This window comes from Portunus trituberculatus, chromosome 7 (genome assembly GCF_017591435.1).
Source record: "Portunus trituberculatus isolate SZX2019 chromosome 7, ASM1759143v1, whole genome shotgun sequence".
NCBI classification, from domain to species: domain Eukaryota; kingdom Metazoa; phylum Arthropoda; class Malacostraca; order Decapoda; family Portunidae; genus Portunus; species Portunus trituberculatus.
Window position 1 is genome coordinate 1,163,743 of NC_059261.1, and position 18,538 is coordinate 1,182,280.

At 43.5% G+C, this 18,538-nt stretch overlaps 2 protein-coding genes across 5 annotated transcripts in view; one reads left to right on the forward strand and one right to left on the reverse strand.

Moving 5' to 3' along the window:
• The window catches only part of LOC123518930, a 132,008-nt gene that overhangs the window by 2,119 nt on the left and 111,351 nt on the right, over positions 1–18,538 (forward strand). Inside the window, exon 2 of one of the 4 annotated variants that reach the window (XM_045280029.1) lies at positions 309–325. The exons of 2 other annotated variants lie outside the window; for them this stretch is intronic. The gene's annotated coding sequence lies outside the window, so the exon portion shown is untranslated. Of the gene's footprint in view, positions 1–308; positions 326–11,863; positions 11,917–18,538 lie in introns of those variants that run through there. One more of the 4 variants, XM_045280013.1, reaches the window with a different exon arrangement.
• Positions 4,834–5,565, reverse strand: LOC123519259. Its single transcript, XM_045280392.1, has one exon. It carries the CDS (start codon positions 5,563–5,565, stop codon positions 4,834–4,836), a length of 732 nt encoding a protein of 243 aa, XP_045136327.1.

Consider the following 18,538-nt stretch of genomic DNA (forward strand, 5'->3'; position numbering starts at 1 on the left):
TTTCACGGAGATCTCCATCCCTTGGATATTTCAATGTTCACTACCAGCTTTAGCTTTCCTTTCCCTTCACTGACCATCCTGGTGAACTGACCTTCAACTTTGCTATCCTCCATGACCTAGAGCAACTGGTGCAACACCTTACTCGTATTCCTGACCGTCTTAGAGATACACCCAACATTCTTGACTTTATCCCAACCTTTAATGAGTCTAATCCTTCTGCTTATTCTGTTATCCTATCTTCTCCGTTGGGTTCCTCTGATCACAGCCTCATATTTGTATATTGTTCTATTTCTCCAATTCCTCCTCAGGATCCCCCTAAGACGAGGTACCTCGCCTCTGGTGTTTCCCCTGCCAGTTGGAGGACCTGAGGAGGTATTATGTTGATGTTCCCTGGAATGATTACGGTTTTTATGTCAGAGACCCATCTGTGTGTGTTGAACGCATAAAAGAGGTGATAGTATCTAGCATGGAGGCATACATTCCTCATTCTTTCTCTCAACCTAAACCTTCTAAACCTTGGTTTAACACAGTCTGTTCTCATGCTACACATGATAGAGAGCTTGCCCAGAAAAAGTACTTGAACCTTCCATCACCTCAATCTCATGCACTTTATCCTTCATAAATAAAAAAAAATCTTTCAAACTCTAACTCCCTTTGAGATTTCTGGCATCTAGCCAAAAACTTCTCCAGTAACTTTACATCTTCATCTTTCTCTCCTTTATTTCATTCTGATGGCACCATTGCCATTACATCTGTCTCTAAAGCTGATCTCTTCTCTCAAGCCTTTGCTAACAACTTTACCTTGGATGATTCTGGGCTTGTCCCTCCTTGTCCTCCTCCCTCTGAATATTTCATCTTTTCAATCAAAGTTTTCGTAATGATGTTTTGTATGCCATCGCGGGCCTAAAACCTTGGAAGGCTTATGGACCTGATGGGGTCCCTCCTATTGTTCTCAAAAACTGTGTTTCATTGCTTGCACCTTGCCTGGTCAAACCCTTTTGACTCTGCCTATCAACTTCTACCTTTCCTTCATGCTGTAAGTTTGCCTACATTCAGCCTGTTCCTAAAAAGGGTGATCGTTCTTATCCCTCAAACTACCGTCCTATAGCTTTAATCTCTTGCTTGTTTAAAGTCTTTTAATCTACTCTCAATAAGAAGATTCTTAAATATCTGTCACTTCACAATCTTCTATCTGATTGCCTGTATGGCTTCTGTCAAGGTCGCTCTACTGGTGATCTTCTGGCATTCCTTACTGAGTCTTGGTCATCCTCTTTTAGAAATTTCTGTGAAACTTTTCTGTAACGTTAGACATATCAAAAGCTTTTGATAGAGTCTGGCACAACGCATTGATTTCAAAACTGCTCTCCTACAGTTTCTATCCTTCTCTCTGCAACTTTATCTCAAGTTTCCTTTCCAACCGTTCCATTGCTGCTGTGGTAGACGGCCACGTTTCTTCTCCTAAATCTATTAACAGTGGTGTTCCTCCGGGTTCCGTCCTATCACCCACTCTCTTTCTATTATTCATTAATGACCTTAACCAAACTTCTTGCCCTATCCACTCCTGTGCTTATGATACCACCCTACATCTTTCCACGTCCTTTCAGAGATGACCAACCTTCATGAAGTCAACAGGCTATGCTGGGACGCATCAGAACGCCTGACTTCTGATGTTTCTAAGATTTCTGATTGGGGCAGAGGAGACTTAGTAGTGTTCAATGCCTCAAAACTTCAATTTCTCCATTTATTAACTGAACATAAACTTCCAGACAACTATCCCTTCTTCTTCAGTGACACTCAACTGTCACCCTCTTCTACACTGAATATCCTTGGTATGTCCTTTACTCATAATCTTAACCCATACAGCGTCAGCAGATCTGAGACTTTGTGATTTCGCCAGTGCTGGCCACATCATGGATTTTTTTTTTTTTTTGCTAAACCAGTCTTAAATGATGTGAAACAAATGAAAATGACAGTCATTCCTCCCAGAACTGACTGGAAGTGGTATTAATTGGTGCGAGATATTTTGCGCTAAGGTTAGCGACTTAGCAAAGCCTTATGTGACTAGTTTATTCGCTTCCTCGTTTCTCACCAGTCGATTCCCAAGTTGGACACATGCATAATATCGTTCCTGAGTTGAAAGAAAAACAACATGTCATGTTTTGCTGTTTGGGAGTGTTTGTGGCTAAAAATAGACACGAGATATCGCGAGGGAGTGTTGCCTTTCACTGTGCAAATATTTTTCGAGTAATATGTACTTGTTTTTCCTTATAACAAAGCGATTGGAAAATTCTTATTTATGTCATACAAAGTTTTCACTACCACAATATAACAGTTACCAAAACAACTGAAATGGTGAGAGTAAGTAATGGAAATTACGCTTTGTTCATATTAGTGGAGTTGAGGCGTCAGTTTCCCGCTACACCTAGCTGAAGGCAGCAGAAACTGCTAAATTTCAGAATTGTAATAAATAAATACAGGAAGCATTCATGTTAGCAGGGACGAAGAGGCAGCATGAGCAATGTCTACAGTGCATGATGGTAGTATAATGGTAGGTTTTGAGGACGCAATATCTCCGAAAACACGAGAAAGCTCGCCGACGTATCTCATATGTCTCTGACGCCCGGTTCGCTCAGAGTAGTCGACGTATCTCTTACGTCTCTGACGCTGTACGGGTTAACTGGAAACTTCACATCTCATCTCTTGCTAAAACAGCTTCTATGGAGTTAGGTATTCTGTGGCGTCTCCGCCATTTTTTTTTTTTTTTCGCTCCTCCAACTGCTAACTCAATACAAGGGCCTTATCCATCCTTGTATGGAGTACTCTTTGCATGTTTGGGGGGGTTCCACTCACATTGTTTTATTAGACCGGGTGAAATCAAAAGCTTTTCGTCTCGTCAACTCCCCGGGATCCTTTGTCTTCAGCCTCTTTCTCACCACCGGAATGTTGCATCTCTTGCTATCTTATGTGACTATATACTTTTATGTTAACTGTTCTACTAATCTTGCTAACTACTTGCCTCCCCTCCTCCTGCGGCCTCGCTGCACAAGGCTTTCTTTTTCCTTTCACCCCTATTCTGGTAAATTCTGGGATTCCCTGCCTGCTTTTGTATTTCCATCTTCCTACGACTTGACTTCTTTTAAGAGGGAGGTTTCAAGACATTTGTCCCTGGCTTTTGGCTAATACTGTTTTAATCTTTAAGGGAACTGGCATCCCAATTGGACCTTTTTTTTTTTTCTTTTAAACTTGCCCTTGGCCAGCTTCCCTTCTTGCATTATGAAACAACAACAACACCAACAACAACAACAACAGCTACTACTACTACTACTACTACTACTACTACTACTACTACTACTGCTATCGTTTATTTTTCTGGATCTGGATTTCTGGATGGTCTATATTATTTTTTCGTTTTTCACACTATTTTCTTCAAGAGAGAGAGAGAGAGAGAGAGAGAGAGAGAGAGAGAGAGAGAGAGAGAGGATATCATGACACTTTTTCTTCCATTTGTCATAATTCTTTCAACAAATTCTGTCTCATTAGATAAGAAAAAATACTCAAATTATGTTAACGTTCTCTCTCTCTCTCTCTCTCTCTCTCTCTCTCTCTCTCTCTCTCTCTCTCTAACATCCCATGATAATATTTTTTTCTGAAATCACTCACGTCAAGCTATTATTGAGATCTTTAGAACGTGACAATAACCAGATCGAGCTGTTAAATTGTAAACAGAATCGTGAAAACTCCCTTGAAAACCCCACTGAATTCCACCATAACTTGATTAACTTTGACTGGAACCATAAATATTACTCTTGAAAGTTTGTACCAAAGATTAATTTAATTGTTACACCATCATTAGAATACGGAAAGCATCCTTGGAAACCCTGATAACCACCACTGGCACTCCTACCGTCCCTTAAAACACCGAAACACCCTTGAAAATCATACACCATTGACATGTGTCTCATAAACTGCCAGTGGAATCATGAAAATACTACCTTTGAAAATTGCTCTGTATTCTGCTTCGCATGTGTTGTTTTTTTCTTTTTAGCCCCTACAGTACCCTGACGTGCTTTCATATTCATTCTGCTTGCTATTTAGTGATTTTATACGGCTTAAGAAATTCATGTGGATGATTACAATAGTGAAGACTGGCCATTAATCTTTTGACCTCCATAGACCTTTCCTAACGTAAGTAAAATGGTCTAATCGTTCACAAATCTCAGGGTAAAAATGTGTTCAAGGGGTTAAAGTAAGAAATTCATTCGGGGGATTACTCGTATAATAGTGAAAACTCTGGCCATTAATCTTTGGACTTCCATAGACCTTTCCTAACGTAAATGAAATAGTCTAATCGTTCACATATCTCAGAATAAAAATATGTCCTTGTATTGAAGGGGTTAAGGTGGTGTCGCATGCGAAGAGGATGGGAGTGAATTATTTTGAAGTGAGTCTTGTGTATAATTCACGAGGTATTTTGCATAACTTTTATTGTTTGGCTAGACATCATGTAATTTATCATGTTTTCATAGAATTAGCATGCTCTCATATCATGTGTGAATATAGTAAGCATGTAGTGGTAACGTGTTGTACAAACACTCGGTTTGCTTCACAACAGTTTATTTCTTGCCAGTCAACAATCAGTATACAAAATGCGTGTGGTCGAGTCGACTGCGAGGTGATGTCTGCCTCGTCGTCCGCTGCACCCCACCTGCTCAGCTCTGTTTGGCGTTGATTGGTTGATCCACGTCACGCCGCGTCACGCCACCCGCTCAGCTCTGTGTGGCGTCGATTGGTCGGCCCACATCACGCCACTAGCTCGATGATGACGGTTCGAGATCAAGTGGCTCGGTCCGCCACATAACCCCCCCCAGAACCGGAGTATTGGAGACGGTCAGGGCGCCGAGGTAGGCGGCCTGATCTTGTCGTGGTCGGCGTTGATGCTGGTCGAGTTGAGGGTGGCTGTGGGTGTGATGGTGGACGCCCTCTGCGGCAGGGTTGTGCCACATGCACAGGTTGATCGATGTCCAAGTGTGCCGGCTTAAGACGATCGATCGAGACAGTTTCGTGTCTGCCGCCCATGTCGATTATGAAAGCCGTAGGGTGATTTTGCACTACTCTGAAGGGCCCCTCATAAGGTTTTTGTAGTGATGTACGAAGGGAATCACGTCGAAGGAAAACGTACTGGCAGTCCCGGAGGACGGGTGGGACATACGTGGTTGGGAGGCCGTGTCGGGATGTTGGTACTGGAGAGAGGGTGCCCACTTTCTCACGGAGGCGTGTCAGCATGGGCATGGGCAGCTCCTGATGTCTTCGTGCTGCCGGGATGAAAACTCCTGGTATGGTAAGCGGGGCACCATACACTAGCTCGGCCGAAGAAGTTCCTAGGTCCTCCTTTGGGGCAGTGCGGATACCCAGCATGACCCATGGTAAGTCGTCCATCCAGTTTGGGCCAGTGAGTCTTGCCCTGAGCGATGCCTTCATATGCCGGTGAAAACGTTCTAAGAGACCGTTTGCTTGTGGGTGGTAGGCCGTTGTGTGATGTAGGTGAGTGCCGAGCAACTGAGCCATTGCAGACCAAAGCCCAGAAGTGAACTGGGCACCTCTGTCAGAGGTGATGTCCGCTGGTAAGCCGAAGCGGGCGATTTAGTTTGCGGTGAGGGCACGTGCACAGGAGATGGTGGAGGTATCCATAAGTGGGATGGCTTCAGGCCATCTTGTGAATCTATCCACGATAGTGAACAGGTGTGTGACACCTCTGGATAGGGGCAGCGGTCCAACTATGTCAACATGGATGTGGTCGAAACGGCGGCCTGGCAAGGAGAAGTTTTGCAGCGGTGCCTTGATGTGTCGCTGAACCTTGGAAGTTTGACAGGGGATGCACGCTTTGGCCCAGGCGCCGACCTGTTTGCGCAGCCCGTGCCACATGAACTTGGCTGCCATCAGCGCCTGTGTAGCCCGGATAGAAGGATGAGCTAGGCCGTGAACCATGTCGAAAATCCGTCGACGCCAGGCAGCGGGAATGATGGGTCTGGGTCGTCCAGTAGACACGTCGCAGAGGAGAGTGGTGTCAGCGGGGCCAAATTGCACATCCTCTAACACCAGACCCAAGATGGCAGTGCGATAGGCGAGCATTTCCTCATCCTCCTGTTGAGCAACCGCCAGGGCGGTGTAGTCCACACCTGAGGTAAGGGCGTGGATGGCTTGGACAGCAGCGCGTGACAGTGCATCCGCGACCTGATTATTCTTGCCCGAAATGTGCTGGACATTAGTCGTGTATTCAGAGATGTAAGTCAGGTGGCGCTGCTGTCGGGCTGACCAAGGATCTGACACTTTGGCAAAAGCAAACGTGAGTGGCTTGTGGTCGGTAAAAACCGTAAAGTCCCTGCCTTCTAGGTAGTAGCGAAAATGTCGGATGGCCAAGTAGAGAGCGAGGAGCTCACATTCAAAAGCGCTGTACTTCTGTTCGGGGACCCTGAGCTGACAACTGAAGAAAGCGAGGGGCTGCCAGGAACCATGGACCAGTTGTTCGAGCACTCCGCCTACGGCTGAACCAGATGCATCGACTGTGAGAGCTGTTGGTGCATTGGGTCGTGGGTGTACCAGCAATGTTGCATTTGCCAATGCTTCCTTCGCGTTGTCGAATGCAGCCGTGGCCATACCATCCCAAATGAGCTCCTTTGGGTTGTGGGCAAGGAGCTTGAACAGCGGCTGCATGATCTTGGCGGCTGCTGGTACAAAGCGGTGGTAGAAGTTGATCATGCCGACAAACTCCTGTAGCCCCTTAACCGTAGTGGGTTTGGCAAACTTGAGAATGGCCTCTACCTTTGTAGGAAGAGGGACTGCTCCGTGTTGGTTGATGTGATGGCCGAGGAAATCGATGGAGGAAAGGCCGAACTGACACTTAGCGAGGTTGATTGCCAGTCCGTGCTCGCTCAGCTTCTGGCAGAGCTGCTGAAGGTGTGTGTGGTGTTCCTGGCGAGAATGGCTGGCGACAAGGATGTCATCGAGGTAGATGAACACGAAGTCCAGGCCGCGAGCCACAGAGTCCATGAGGCGTTGAAAGGTTTGGGCGGCGTTCTTTAGGCCGAAAGGCATGCGCAGGAATTCAAAGAGCCCGAACGGGGTGATGATAGCAGTCTTGGAGATATCGTTTGGGTGAACCGGAATCTGATGGTAGCCACGCACCAGGTCGATCTTTGAGAATACCCTGGCACCGCTTAAGTTTGCTGAGAAGTCTTGGATATGGGGGACAGGGTAACGATCAGCCGTAGTGGAGTCGTTGAGGCGGCGGTAGTCCCCACAGGGCCTCCAGCCCCCAGCCGCTTTGGGGACCATGTGAAGCGGGGATGCCCATGGACTGTCTGAGCGGCGTACTATGCCCATCTCTTCCATTTTATGAAACTCCTCTTTAGCCAGCTGAAGCTTATCAGTGGACAGCCTGCGAGCACGTGCATGGAGCGGCGCCCCGGTGGTGGGGATGTAGTGCTTCACCCCATGCTTCTGGTTGGCTGTTGTGAACTGGGGAGTCAAGATGTCTGGGAATTGGGCCAAGATCCTAGCATACTCGTTGTTGGAGAAGGTCACTGAGCCATGACGGGGCGCAGTGAATGCGGCGTGGCGTAAGTTCATAGACTCGAAAGTCTGTGAATTAACGAGGCACCTTCCTTTCAAGTCGACCAGCAGGGAGTGTGCACGGAGGAAATCAGCACCCAGTAGCGGCTGCGAGACGTCGGCGATCGTGAACGTCCACTTGAAGCGGCAGGAGTTGAAGTTGAGTGGGATCGTGCGGACCCCGTAGGTTTTAATGTTGCTGCTGTTGGCAGCGGTCAAGGGAGGCCCAGTCATTCCGGAACGGGTGTCGGTGCTTGAAGGGGGCAAGACACTAACCTCTGCACCAGTGTCCACAAGAAAACGCTGCCCTGAATGGCGTTCCCAGATGTAAAGGAGGTGAGGGTTTTGGCCGGCCGCCGCGGCCACTACGGACGGCCGGCCGAGGCGTTTCCCGGATGCGTGCAGGGTGGTCGGAATCGGCGGGCCTCAGAGCCCCACCTTTGATGGTAGTAGCACCACTTGTTGTTGTTGGAGTCCGACGTCACTGCCGCTCCTGGGACCACTCGTTTAACCCGCCGGGGTAGAGTGTCTACCTGGCTGATGGAGGCTCCGTCCTGCTGCTTGGCCTGCCACAGTACATCTGCACGAGCTGCCAGGCTACGGGGGTCGGTGAAGTCAGCATCAGCAAGGAGTAAACAGATGTCCTCAGGCAACTGCTCGAGGAAGATTTGCTCGAAAAGGAGGCAGGGCTTGTGTCCATCCATCAGGGCAAGCATCTCGTTCATGAGGACGGAGGGTTTTCGGTCACTTAGGCCGTCCATGTGCAGGAGTTTGGAGGCCCTGACACGGCGACTGAGTCCGAAAGTTTCGTTGAGAAGAGTCTCGATTCCCTCATACTTGTCCGTGGCTGGTGGCTGGCGAAGGTAGTCTATGATGCGCCCGGCTGTGTCCTGGTCCAGAGCACTGACCAGTGACCACGTAGTAGTACTTGGTGGTGTCGGCAGTTATCTGGCGGATGTGAAACTGGGCTTCTGCTTGTTCAAACCAGACTTGGGGCTGTGCTGTCCAGAAGGTCGGCAATTTGAGCGAAACTGCATTCTGTTGCTCCAGCTTGTCGTCTCCAGGCATGATGAAATCCAAAAGATGCCGTTCTGGATCGTCGGGGTCACCAATGTAGTGGTAACGTGTTGTACAAACACTCGGTTTGCTTCACAACAGTTTATTTCTTGCCAGTCAACAATCAGTATACAAAATGCGTGTGGTCGAGTCGACTGCGAGGTGATGTCTGCCTTGTCGTCCGCTGCACCCCACCTGCTCAGCTCTGTTTGGCGTTGATTGGTTGATCCACGTCACGCCGCGTCACGCCACCCGCTCAGCTCTGTGTGGCGTCGATTGGTCGGCCCACATCACGCCACTAGCTCGATGATGACAGTTCGAGATCAAGTGGCTCAGTCCGCCACAAGCATATACATACATGATGTAGGGGATGTGACAAGGATTCAAGTTTAACCCCTTCATTTCTGGGATGCATTTTTACCTTGAGGTTTGGATATGATAAGAGTGTTTTATTACATTAGGAAGGGTCTATGGAAGTCAGAAGATTAATGGTCTGAGTCTTCACTATTTTAATCGCCATATAAGTCTCTGAAGCTATATAGAATCACCAAACAGTAACCAGAATGACCATGAAAATGCGTCATGCTACTGGTAGAGTTAGGTTGAAAAGGTTGACAAAAAATGACGAGGAAGAAATTATTCTCATATAGAGTGGTCGATGAATGGGATGCAACAGATTCATTATATATAGTCAAATTGATATAGTAGTGAGTCATTGGAACACAGACCAGACAAACTGATAGACCAGGATGACAAACGGCACTACTGGTACTCTAGCACACTCTGGCACTCCTTACCTGCTTCTGTATTTCTACCTTCCTATGACCTGAACTCATTTCAGAGGGAGGTTTCAAGATATTTTTTGCCATTCTGTTGGCTCAGTCTCTCGGACCTGGTCGGGCACTGGTATGTGAGTGGACATTTTTTTGTTTAATCGTTTTTATGTTGTCCTTGGCCAGATTTACCTTCTTATATATATATATATATATATATATATATATATATATATATATATATATATATATATATATATATAAATGATTGAGACTGGGACTGCTGCGTTTCCTTACTTGCCAATGTTCTTATGGGATGCATTACAAAACACTGAAAACAAGTCGTCTATATTATTCGAAAATGCCAGACGAATTAGCAAGATTTCTACGTTGTCAAGAGGAGAAGCACTCTTGAGGACACGGCTAATAGTCTCTGTGGTTAATCATCTCTGCGGTGGTGGAGAGTACAGTACAGGCTTTCATTAGATAGGAGAGTGTAACTGGTGCATGTGTGAATGTAACAGACAACACAACTGAGGAAGTGAACGTTTGCAAAGGAAGACAATAAGGATTCTTGCGCCAATAGATTTCATGGACAGATAATTTTTTTGTTGGCAGTTTGACGGCGACTTCCTCCCTCTCCCCCCACTACATTTTTTTTATTCTTTTTATTATCCTCCTATTGCTCCTCCTCTTCTTCCTCATCTCACCCGTTCTTATAGAAATGTTACGTGTGGTAGTAGTAGTAGTAGTAGTAGTTCTTATTGTTATTCTTGTTGTTTTTGTTGTAGTAATCGTAGTAGGAATAGTAGTAGTAGTAGTAGTAGTAGTAGTAGTAGTAGTAGTAGTTGTTGTTATTGTTGTAGTAATTGTTGTTATTCATCATCATTATCACCACCATTATCATCTTCATCATCATCTTCCTTCTCTTCTTCCTCTTCTTCTTCTTTCTTTTTCTTTTCTTCTTCAACATCATTTTCATCATCTTTTCACTCCTCCTCCTCCTCCTCCTCCTCCTCCTCCTCCTCCTCCTCCTCCTTTCCTCCTCCTCCTGAAGCATTTTTCAAGAGACTGGTATGTTGAACGTAACAGAATCAGGAAGACATCACACAAAACAAACTCCTTAAGGGGAACACACAACAACAATATTTGGGGACTCCTCACACACTTCATCCCCCCTTCCCCCCTGTCTCTCTCTTTTTCACTCTCTCAAGTCTCCGCGCGCTTTGTTCTTCTTCCCTGTTATTTTGTGTTCTCTTCACTCTCCATCATGCTCCTCCTTCTCCTTTTCCTGTCTACTCCTCCCTCCACTTACCTGGTTTCTCTCCACCTTTCTCTTCACAGGTATGCTGCCTCCTCCCCCTCTCCTCTTACGCTAGTCTACCCCTCCAACCCCTCCATCGTCATGCATCGTCTCCATTCCTGCCTTCTCGCACCTTCTCCTATACTGTACTGTCATTGCTTTTACTTCACCGACTCTCTCTCTCTCTCTCTCTCTCTCTCTCTCTCTCTCTCTCTCTCTCTTGCGCCAGCGCGTCACCAGTCTCGTCTTACCGGTTCTGACTTGACGTGTGTTGGTTCGTGAAGACTTGTACAATTAAAACGCTGTGCTCTCCACTCCCGCAGAGATGACTAACAACGGAAACTATTAACTGTGTCCTTAAGAGTGCTTCTCCCGTTGACAATGTAGAAATCTTGCTAATTCGTACCTAGAACCGTAAAAACATGCCCTTGAAAACTGTTGTCACCATCTAGACTCTAGAGTGTCTGATGCGTAGTGAAGGTGCGTCGCGGGAGTGTGAGATAATCTTGGTCCTGTGACGCGTGCTTCACTGTTTGTTGCGTGTGTTGATTGGTGGTTTGGAACACGTGGACGGCAAGGGATGGTTTGTTGTGTATAGTATGGCCGGGAAGCCTCGATCAACACTCATGCTAGCCAGATAGACGGTACTCACTGACACACACACACACACACACACACACACACACACACATCTCTCTCTCACACACACACACACACACACACACACACACACACACACACACACACACGAGAGAGAGAGAATCACACACACACACACACACACACACACACACACACACACACAGAGAGAGAGAGAGAGAGAGAGAGAGAGAGAATGACACACACACACACACTCTCCGCGCTCCGTGGAGAGCGGACGTGCCTCCTGCGCATGAACGGCATCTAAATAACACTCCACACGCTAAGCAATGTGCTTGAGTGAGAATAGTTATTGCTATTGAGGGGCGACCAGAGCGAGGGAACGAGTGTACAGAGTGAACGTAGCCTGGTGACGTGTACATGGGAGTGATCGGAGGTGGGAAAACCTCCACACTCCAAACGACAGAGCGGGAACCCACAAAGGCCAGCCATAGCAGTCGCCAACGCATCCAACCACACACGTAACTACCAGGCCTGGCCCCCCAGTGACCACACACCTACATGTTCCCAGGAAAAGTAAGGAAAAATGGATAGACCGGTAAAGAATAAATTACCAAATTCAAAATATGTTGATGAGGGCCAGGGAGCAAAGCCGAAAGTGGCCAGTCAAAGCATGAGTCCAGCTTCAACAGGGGCAACATTGCAAGGTAGATTGGTAATGTTGGAGAAGAGATTTGAGGAGTTAGTGAAGGAATTAAAAGTTCAGAGGAGTGAGGAGGAGCAGGATAGAGAATTCCGCAAGGCTTTGAAGGAAAGAGTTAAGAGACTGGAGGAAAATGAAAAACGATTGGTGGATGAGAATGCGCATTTAAAGGTGGAGGTTGAAAAATACAAGAGACGGTTGGAGGAGAAAATGGAGAGAGTAGTAAAGGAGAAAGATGACTTTAAGGAAATGATTAGTGAGCAGAATGAAAGGTTTGAAAGGGAATGGGAACTGAAGAAAACACAATGGACTGAGTCGAGGGAAGCAGAGATGGTTGGATTACAAGAAATAATTAAAGATCAGTTGAAGGAAGACAAAAAAGAAAGGTCCAAGGAACTGGTTAATGTAATGAAGAATAAGGAAACATTGATAAGGGAAATAGCAGAAAAGAAGAAGAGTGTGTTAATATTTGGGATGAAAGAACAAAATATAACATATAAGCCTAAGAGAATTAAGGAAGAATTAAAACGGTAAGAGATCTGTTCAAAAATCTAAATGATGATGAAAAAAAGACCTACAAGAAGAAGTGGAAGAGATCCATAGACTGGGTCCATATAAGGAGGAGTGAGCAGACCGATTAAAGTAGTACTGAAGTCACAACAATCTGCGGAGGATATCCTATATAGAACATCAAAGTTAAGAGAGATAGAAGGTTGTAAAGAGGTGTTTGTGAGAAAGAATAGAAATGAGGAAGAGAGGAGAAGATATAAGGAATTGGTGGAAGAGGCGAGAAGGAAAAATGATGAGCGGTCTGAGGAGGAAAGAGAAAAGTTTTTGGAGAGTTATAGGAGAGAGAGTCAGAAAGTGGTATGTGGAAAGAAGGAATACGGAGGAACCCCTAGAGGGAGCAGTGGGTGGACCGTAATGTATACTAATATAGATGGGATACTGTCAAGTAGATTGGAATTGCAAGACTATATGATGGTGGAGAAGCCTGATATAGTGTGTTTGACTGAGACAAAATTGCATGAAAAACAAAGATAAATTTGGATAATAAATATAATATATGGAGAAAGGATAGAGAGTAAAGGTGGAGGAGGAGTTATGATTATGACGAAGAAATAAATAAATGTGGATAAGGTTTGGTATGGGAAGAACAACGCAGAAGTGATAAGCATAAGGATAAAAAGTGATGGAAAAGAATTAATAATCATGGTGACCTATGTACCTCCTAAAACAAATTCTTGGACATTAAGGAATACGACAATATGATCAAGGATACTTTACAGAGTTTGGAAAGTGTATTATCTGGAAAAAGAAAGGTGATACTAGTAGGAGATTTTAATTGTAAGGAGGTGGATTGGGAAAATCTAGTAAGTGGTGTTGGAGAAGAAGCATGGGAGAGAGATTTCTTAATCTAATGATGGAAAATATGATGGAACAGAGGGTGAAGGAAAATACTAGATATAGAGGAGATGATGAACCGGCTAGACTGGATTTGGTGTTAACAAGAGAAGTGTACCTATGTGGAGATATACAATACAAGTGTCCTTTGGGAAAGAGTGATCATGTGGTTATGGAAATGCAGATAGCAACAACACAGCGAAGGAAGGACGAGACATACAGGAGTGGTAGATTGAATTATAGAAAGATGGACACAGAAAGTTTGAAAAATTATTTCAGAAAATTAGATTGGGAGGAGATGTTACAAATCAGAGAAGTGCAAAAGAAATATGAGATTTTTATGAAATATTATAAAGAAGGAGTTATGAAATTTGTACCAAAGTATAAACCAAGAGAGGAAGGAAGAAAGGATTGGTTTAATGCAACTTGTGTTAAGGCTAAGGAAAAGAGAGATGTGGCTTGGAAAAGATGGAAAAGAGCAGGAATATACTAAATAAGGAGAATTATAGAGTGGCAAGAAATGAGTATGTGAGGGTAAGGAGGAGGAAGAAAGAAAATTTGAAAAGATATTGTAGACAAGAGTAAGGAACATCCAAAATTGTTTTACAGGTTCATAAATGGTAAACTTAAAAGAGAGAGTCCATTGAAAGATTAAAAGGAGAGCAAGGGATAGTAGATGACCCTAAGAATATAGCGGAATTGCTAAATAATAGGTTTCAGCAAGTATTTACTAAAGAAACAATGTTTGTAAAGCCACAGAATGTACAAGGAAATGTGCACATGGAGGACATTAAGATACCTAAAAGGAGTTATATAAAATGTTGGAGGAACTTAAAGATGATAAAGCGATGGGACCAGATGAAGTTTCAGGAAAATTATTGAAGGAGTGTAGAGAAGAATTGATTGATCCATTATATGATATTATAAGGTGCTCATTAGAAACAGGGAAGTACCAGTAGAGTGGAAGAGAGCTGAAGTGGTGCCCATTTATAAGGGAGGCAGTAAGGAAGAGCCTCTTAACTATAGACCTGTGTCTCTAACAAGTGTGGTCGGTAAGATTTGTGAGAGGGTGATAAAGAAATATTGGATACGGTTCCTGGAGGATCATAAGTTATTATCGGATCATCAATTTGGCTTCAGGAAAGGGAGGTCATGTGTAACAAATCTACTGAGCTTTTATTCAAGAGTGGTTGACAAAATACAGAGAGAGAGGATGGATGGACTGTGTATATTTGGATTTAAAGAAAGCTTTTGACAAGGTACCTCACGAGAGACTGTTATGGAAAGTAGAGATTTATGGAGGACTGAAAGGAAAAGTGTTAAAGTGGATGGAAAACTACTTGAGATGGAGGGAGATGAGAACGGTAATAAGGGATGCAAGGTCGGACTGGTTGGTGGTGGAGAGTGGAGTCCCACAAGGCTCAGTGCTGGCACCAATACTTTTCCTGTATATATAATGACATGCCAGAGGGAGTAAACAGTTATATTAATTTGTTTGCGGATGATGCGAAGTTGTGTAGGTGTGTGAAGAGTGAAGAAGATTGTGAAATTTTACAGGCAGACCTGGATAAGATTTGGGAGTGGAGCAAGAGGTGGCAAATGGAATTTAATCTGAGCAAAAGTCATGTGATGGAGATGGGAAAGAGTGGAAGACGGCCAAGAGGGTCATATAAGATGGGTGAAGAAGTAGTGTTGAAAAAGGTGGAAAAGGAAAAGGATTTGGGAGTGATAATACAAGACCATGGGCAGTTTGAGGCTCATATTGATAAGATGTTTGGAGAAACGTATAATTTGATAAAAATATTGGATTAGCCTTCCATTATATGGATAAAGATATGATGAAGAAATTAATTAGTATGGTAATTAGACCAAGATTGGAATATGCTGGAGTGGTTTGGTCCCCTTATAAAAAGAAGCATATAAGGAAGTTGGAGAGATTGCAGAGAATGGCAACAAAAATGGTTCCGGAATTGGCAGAAATGACCTATGAGGAGAGATTAAAAGAAATGAATTTGCCTACCTTGGAACAAAGAAGAGAAAGAGGAGATTTAATACAGGTTTATAAACTGTTGAATGGACTGGATGAAGTGGATAATGAGCAAATGATGTTGAGAGAGGAAAACTTAAGTAGAACTACAAGATCGCATAGTAAAAAGATAGCCAAGGAATATGCTTGAAGGATGTGAAAAATATAGTTTCCCACAAAGATGTGTGGAGGTGTGGAATGGCTTGAGTGAGGAGGTGGTGTCAGCAAGGAGTGTGCATAGTTTTAAAGGAAAGTTGGATGTGTGTAGATATGGAGACGGGGCCACACGAGTATGATACCCAGGCCCTGTAAAATTACAACTAGGTGAATACACACACACACACACACACACACACACACACACACACACACACACACACACACAAAAATGGTTTATTGATTCTGTCTTTTTTCCCAAAAAAGATTACACTATCAGTCTTCAATATAACATTACTGAAAGCTGGATTGCTCCTGAGACAAACTGGCGGACGTAACATGTTTAATGAGATAGAATAGATAATTAAATGGAAGTTTGTATTAAAGCCGTCAAATGAATGAAAGAAACATTAGATATATCCAGATAGAAAAATAGACAGACAATCCACTGTGTACTGGAAGACTTGAGCTGTGTGGCAAGGACAAGGAGACGCGAAGGAGGACACCCGAGTTCCGCTAACACAGTTCACTAGTTACCTGACACAAATTTAAAAGCATGACACATCTTACTCTGCGCGTGCAATATAATGGCTGTGCTTGCCGATCTATCTACACGCGCACACACACACACACACACACACACACACACACACACACACACACACACACACACACACACATGGAGCAAGTTTAACTAAAAATGATAAGAACAAGAGATTAAAAATGATGTATACAAACATAGATGGGATTTTATCTAGTAAATTAGAATTAAGAGATTACATAAAGAAAGAAGAACCAGATATTGTATGCCTGGTGGAAACAAAGTTAAATGAGGCAATAAAAATAGACATAGATAAAAGGTATAATATATGGAGGAGAGACAGAGTGGGTAAAGGAGGAGGAGTAGTGATGATGATGTTAAGGAAGGAGATAGTGGTAAATCAAGTGGAGTTTGGGGAAGGAAAATCAGAAATACTGTATGTTAAGATGCATATTAACAAAAAAGGAGGTAACAATCATTGGAACATATGTGCCACCAAAAACAAACTCATGGACTAACCAAGAATATAGAGACATGATAGATGACACAATAAGGAGTCTTACAAGAATCATTAAGGAAAGGAGAAAAGTGATATTGGTAGGAGATTTCAACTGTAAGGAGGTAGACTGGGAAAATTATGAAAGTGGTATGGGGGAAGATGCCTGGGGAGATAGATTCCTGAACCTAATGATAGATAATTTGATGGTCCAAAGAGTAAAGGAAAACACAAGATTCAGAGGAAACGATGAGCCGGCAAGATTAGACCTAGTTTTTACAAGGGATATACCAATTAACGATGATATAAGATACAAGTGCCCATTGGGAAAGAGTGACCATGTAATATTAGAGATGGATATAGAAGAAGGAAAGGAAGATAGAGATGAATCATACAAAGGAGACCGATTAAATTACAGAAAGGCTGATGTTGAGAATCTCAAGAACTATTTTAAAACGTAAACTGGGAGGAGATGGAAAACTCATTAACGGTTCAAGAGAAATATAACTTATTTTTGGAAATATACAAAACTGGGGTCAGGGAATATGTTCCGAAATATAGACCTAAAGAAGAAGGAAAGAAAGATTGGTTTAATGCAAGATGTGCTAGGGCAAAGGAGAAACGAGATGGAGCATGGAAAAGGTGGAGAAGAAACAGAAATCCAGAAAATAAGGAAAACTTCAAAACAGCAAGAAATGAATATGCTAAGGTGAGAAAGGAAGAAGAAAAGAACTATGAAAAGGACATTGTCGAAAAATGTAAGGAACAACCAAAATTGTTCTACAGATTCATAAATGGAAAAATAAGACAAAAAGAAACAATAGAAAGGTTAAAAGGAGAAAACGGAATGGTGGAAGACCCAAAAGTATGGCAGAACTGTTAAATAGTAAATTTCATGAGGTCTTTACTAAGGAATCCAAATTTGAAAGACCACAGGGTAATAGAGAGACTGTCTATATGAAAGAGATTAAAGTAACCAAGCTTGAAATAAAAAGTTGATGACGGAATTGGATGAGGAAAAGGCAATGGGACCGGATGAAGTCTCAGGCAGAATACTGAAAGAATGTAGGGAAGAACTAGCAAGTCCAATATACAACATCATAAAATGCTCAATAGAAAATGGAACAGTGCCAGTGGAGTGGAAAAGAGCTGAGGTGGTTCCCATATATAAGAGCGGAAGGAGGAAGAACCTTTAAATTACAGACCGGTATCACTAACTAGTGTAATATGCAAGATGTGTGAAAAAGTAATAAAGAAGCAATGGATCGAGTTTCTTGAAGACAACAAAATATTATCAAATAGCCAATTTGGTTTTAGAAAAGGTCGGTCATGTGTGACAAATTTATTGAGTTTCTACTCTAGAATAGTTGATAAAGTACAAGAGAGAGAGGATGGGTTGACTGTATTTATTTAGATCTAAAAAAGGCTTTTGATAAAGTGCCACATGAAAGATTACTATGGAAGATAGAGGAGAAGGGTGGCTTAAAAGGAAGCACATTGAGATGGATGAAGAATTACTTAAGGGGGAGAGAAATAAGGACGATAGTTAAAGATATGAAGTCCAAGTGGAGAACAGTAGACAGCGGAGTGCCACAGGGGTCAGTATTGGCACCAATACTTTTCTCGTATATATAAATGACATGCCAGAGGGAGTGAACAGCTACATAAATCTGTTTGCGGACGATGCGAAACTGTGCAGAGTCATTAAACAAAAGAGGATTGTGAAATACTACAGGAAGACTTAAACAAGATCTGGAAATGGAGCAAAAATGGGAGATGGAATTCAATGTGGACAAAAGCCATGTCATGGAAATGGGAAAAGTGAAAGACGACCAGTGGGAATCTATAAGATGGGAGATGGAGTAGAACTAG

Excerpts from the sequence above, each read along its gene's own strand:
- LOC123519259 (XM_045280392.1), bottom strand. The coding sequence starts at position 5,565 with ATGGCTCAGTTGCTCGGCACTCACCTACATCACACAACGGCCTACCAC.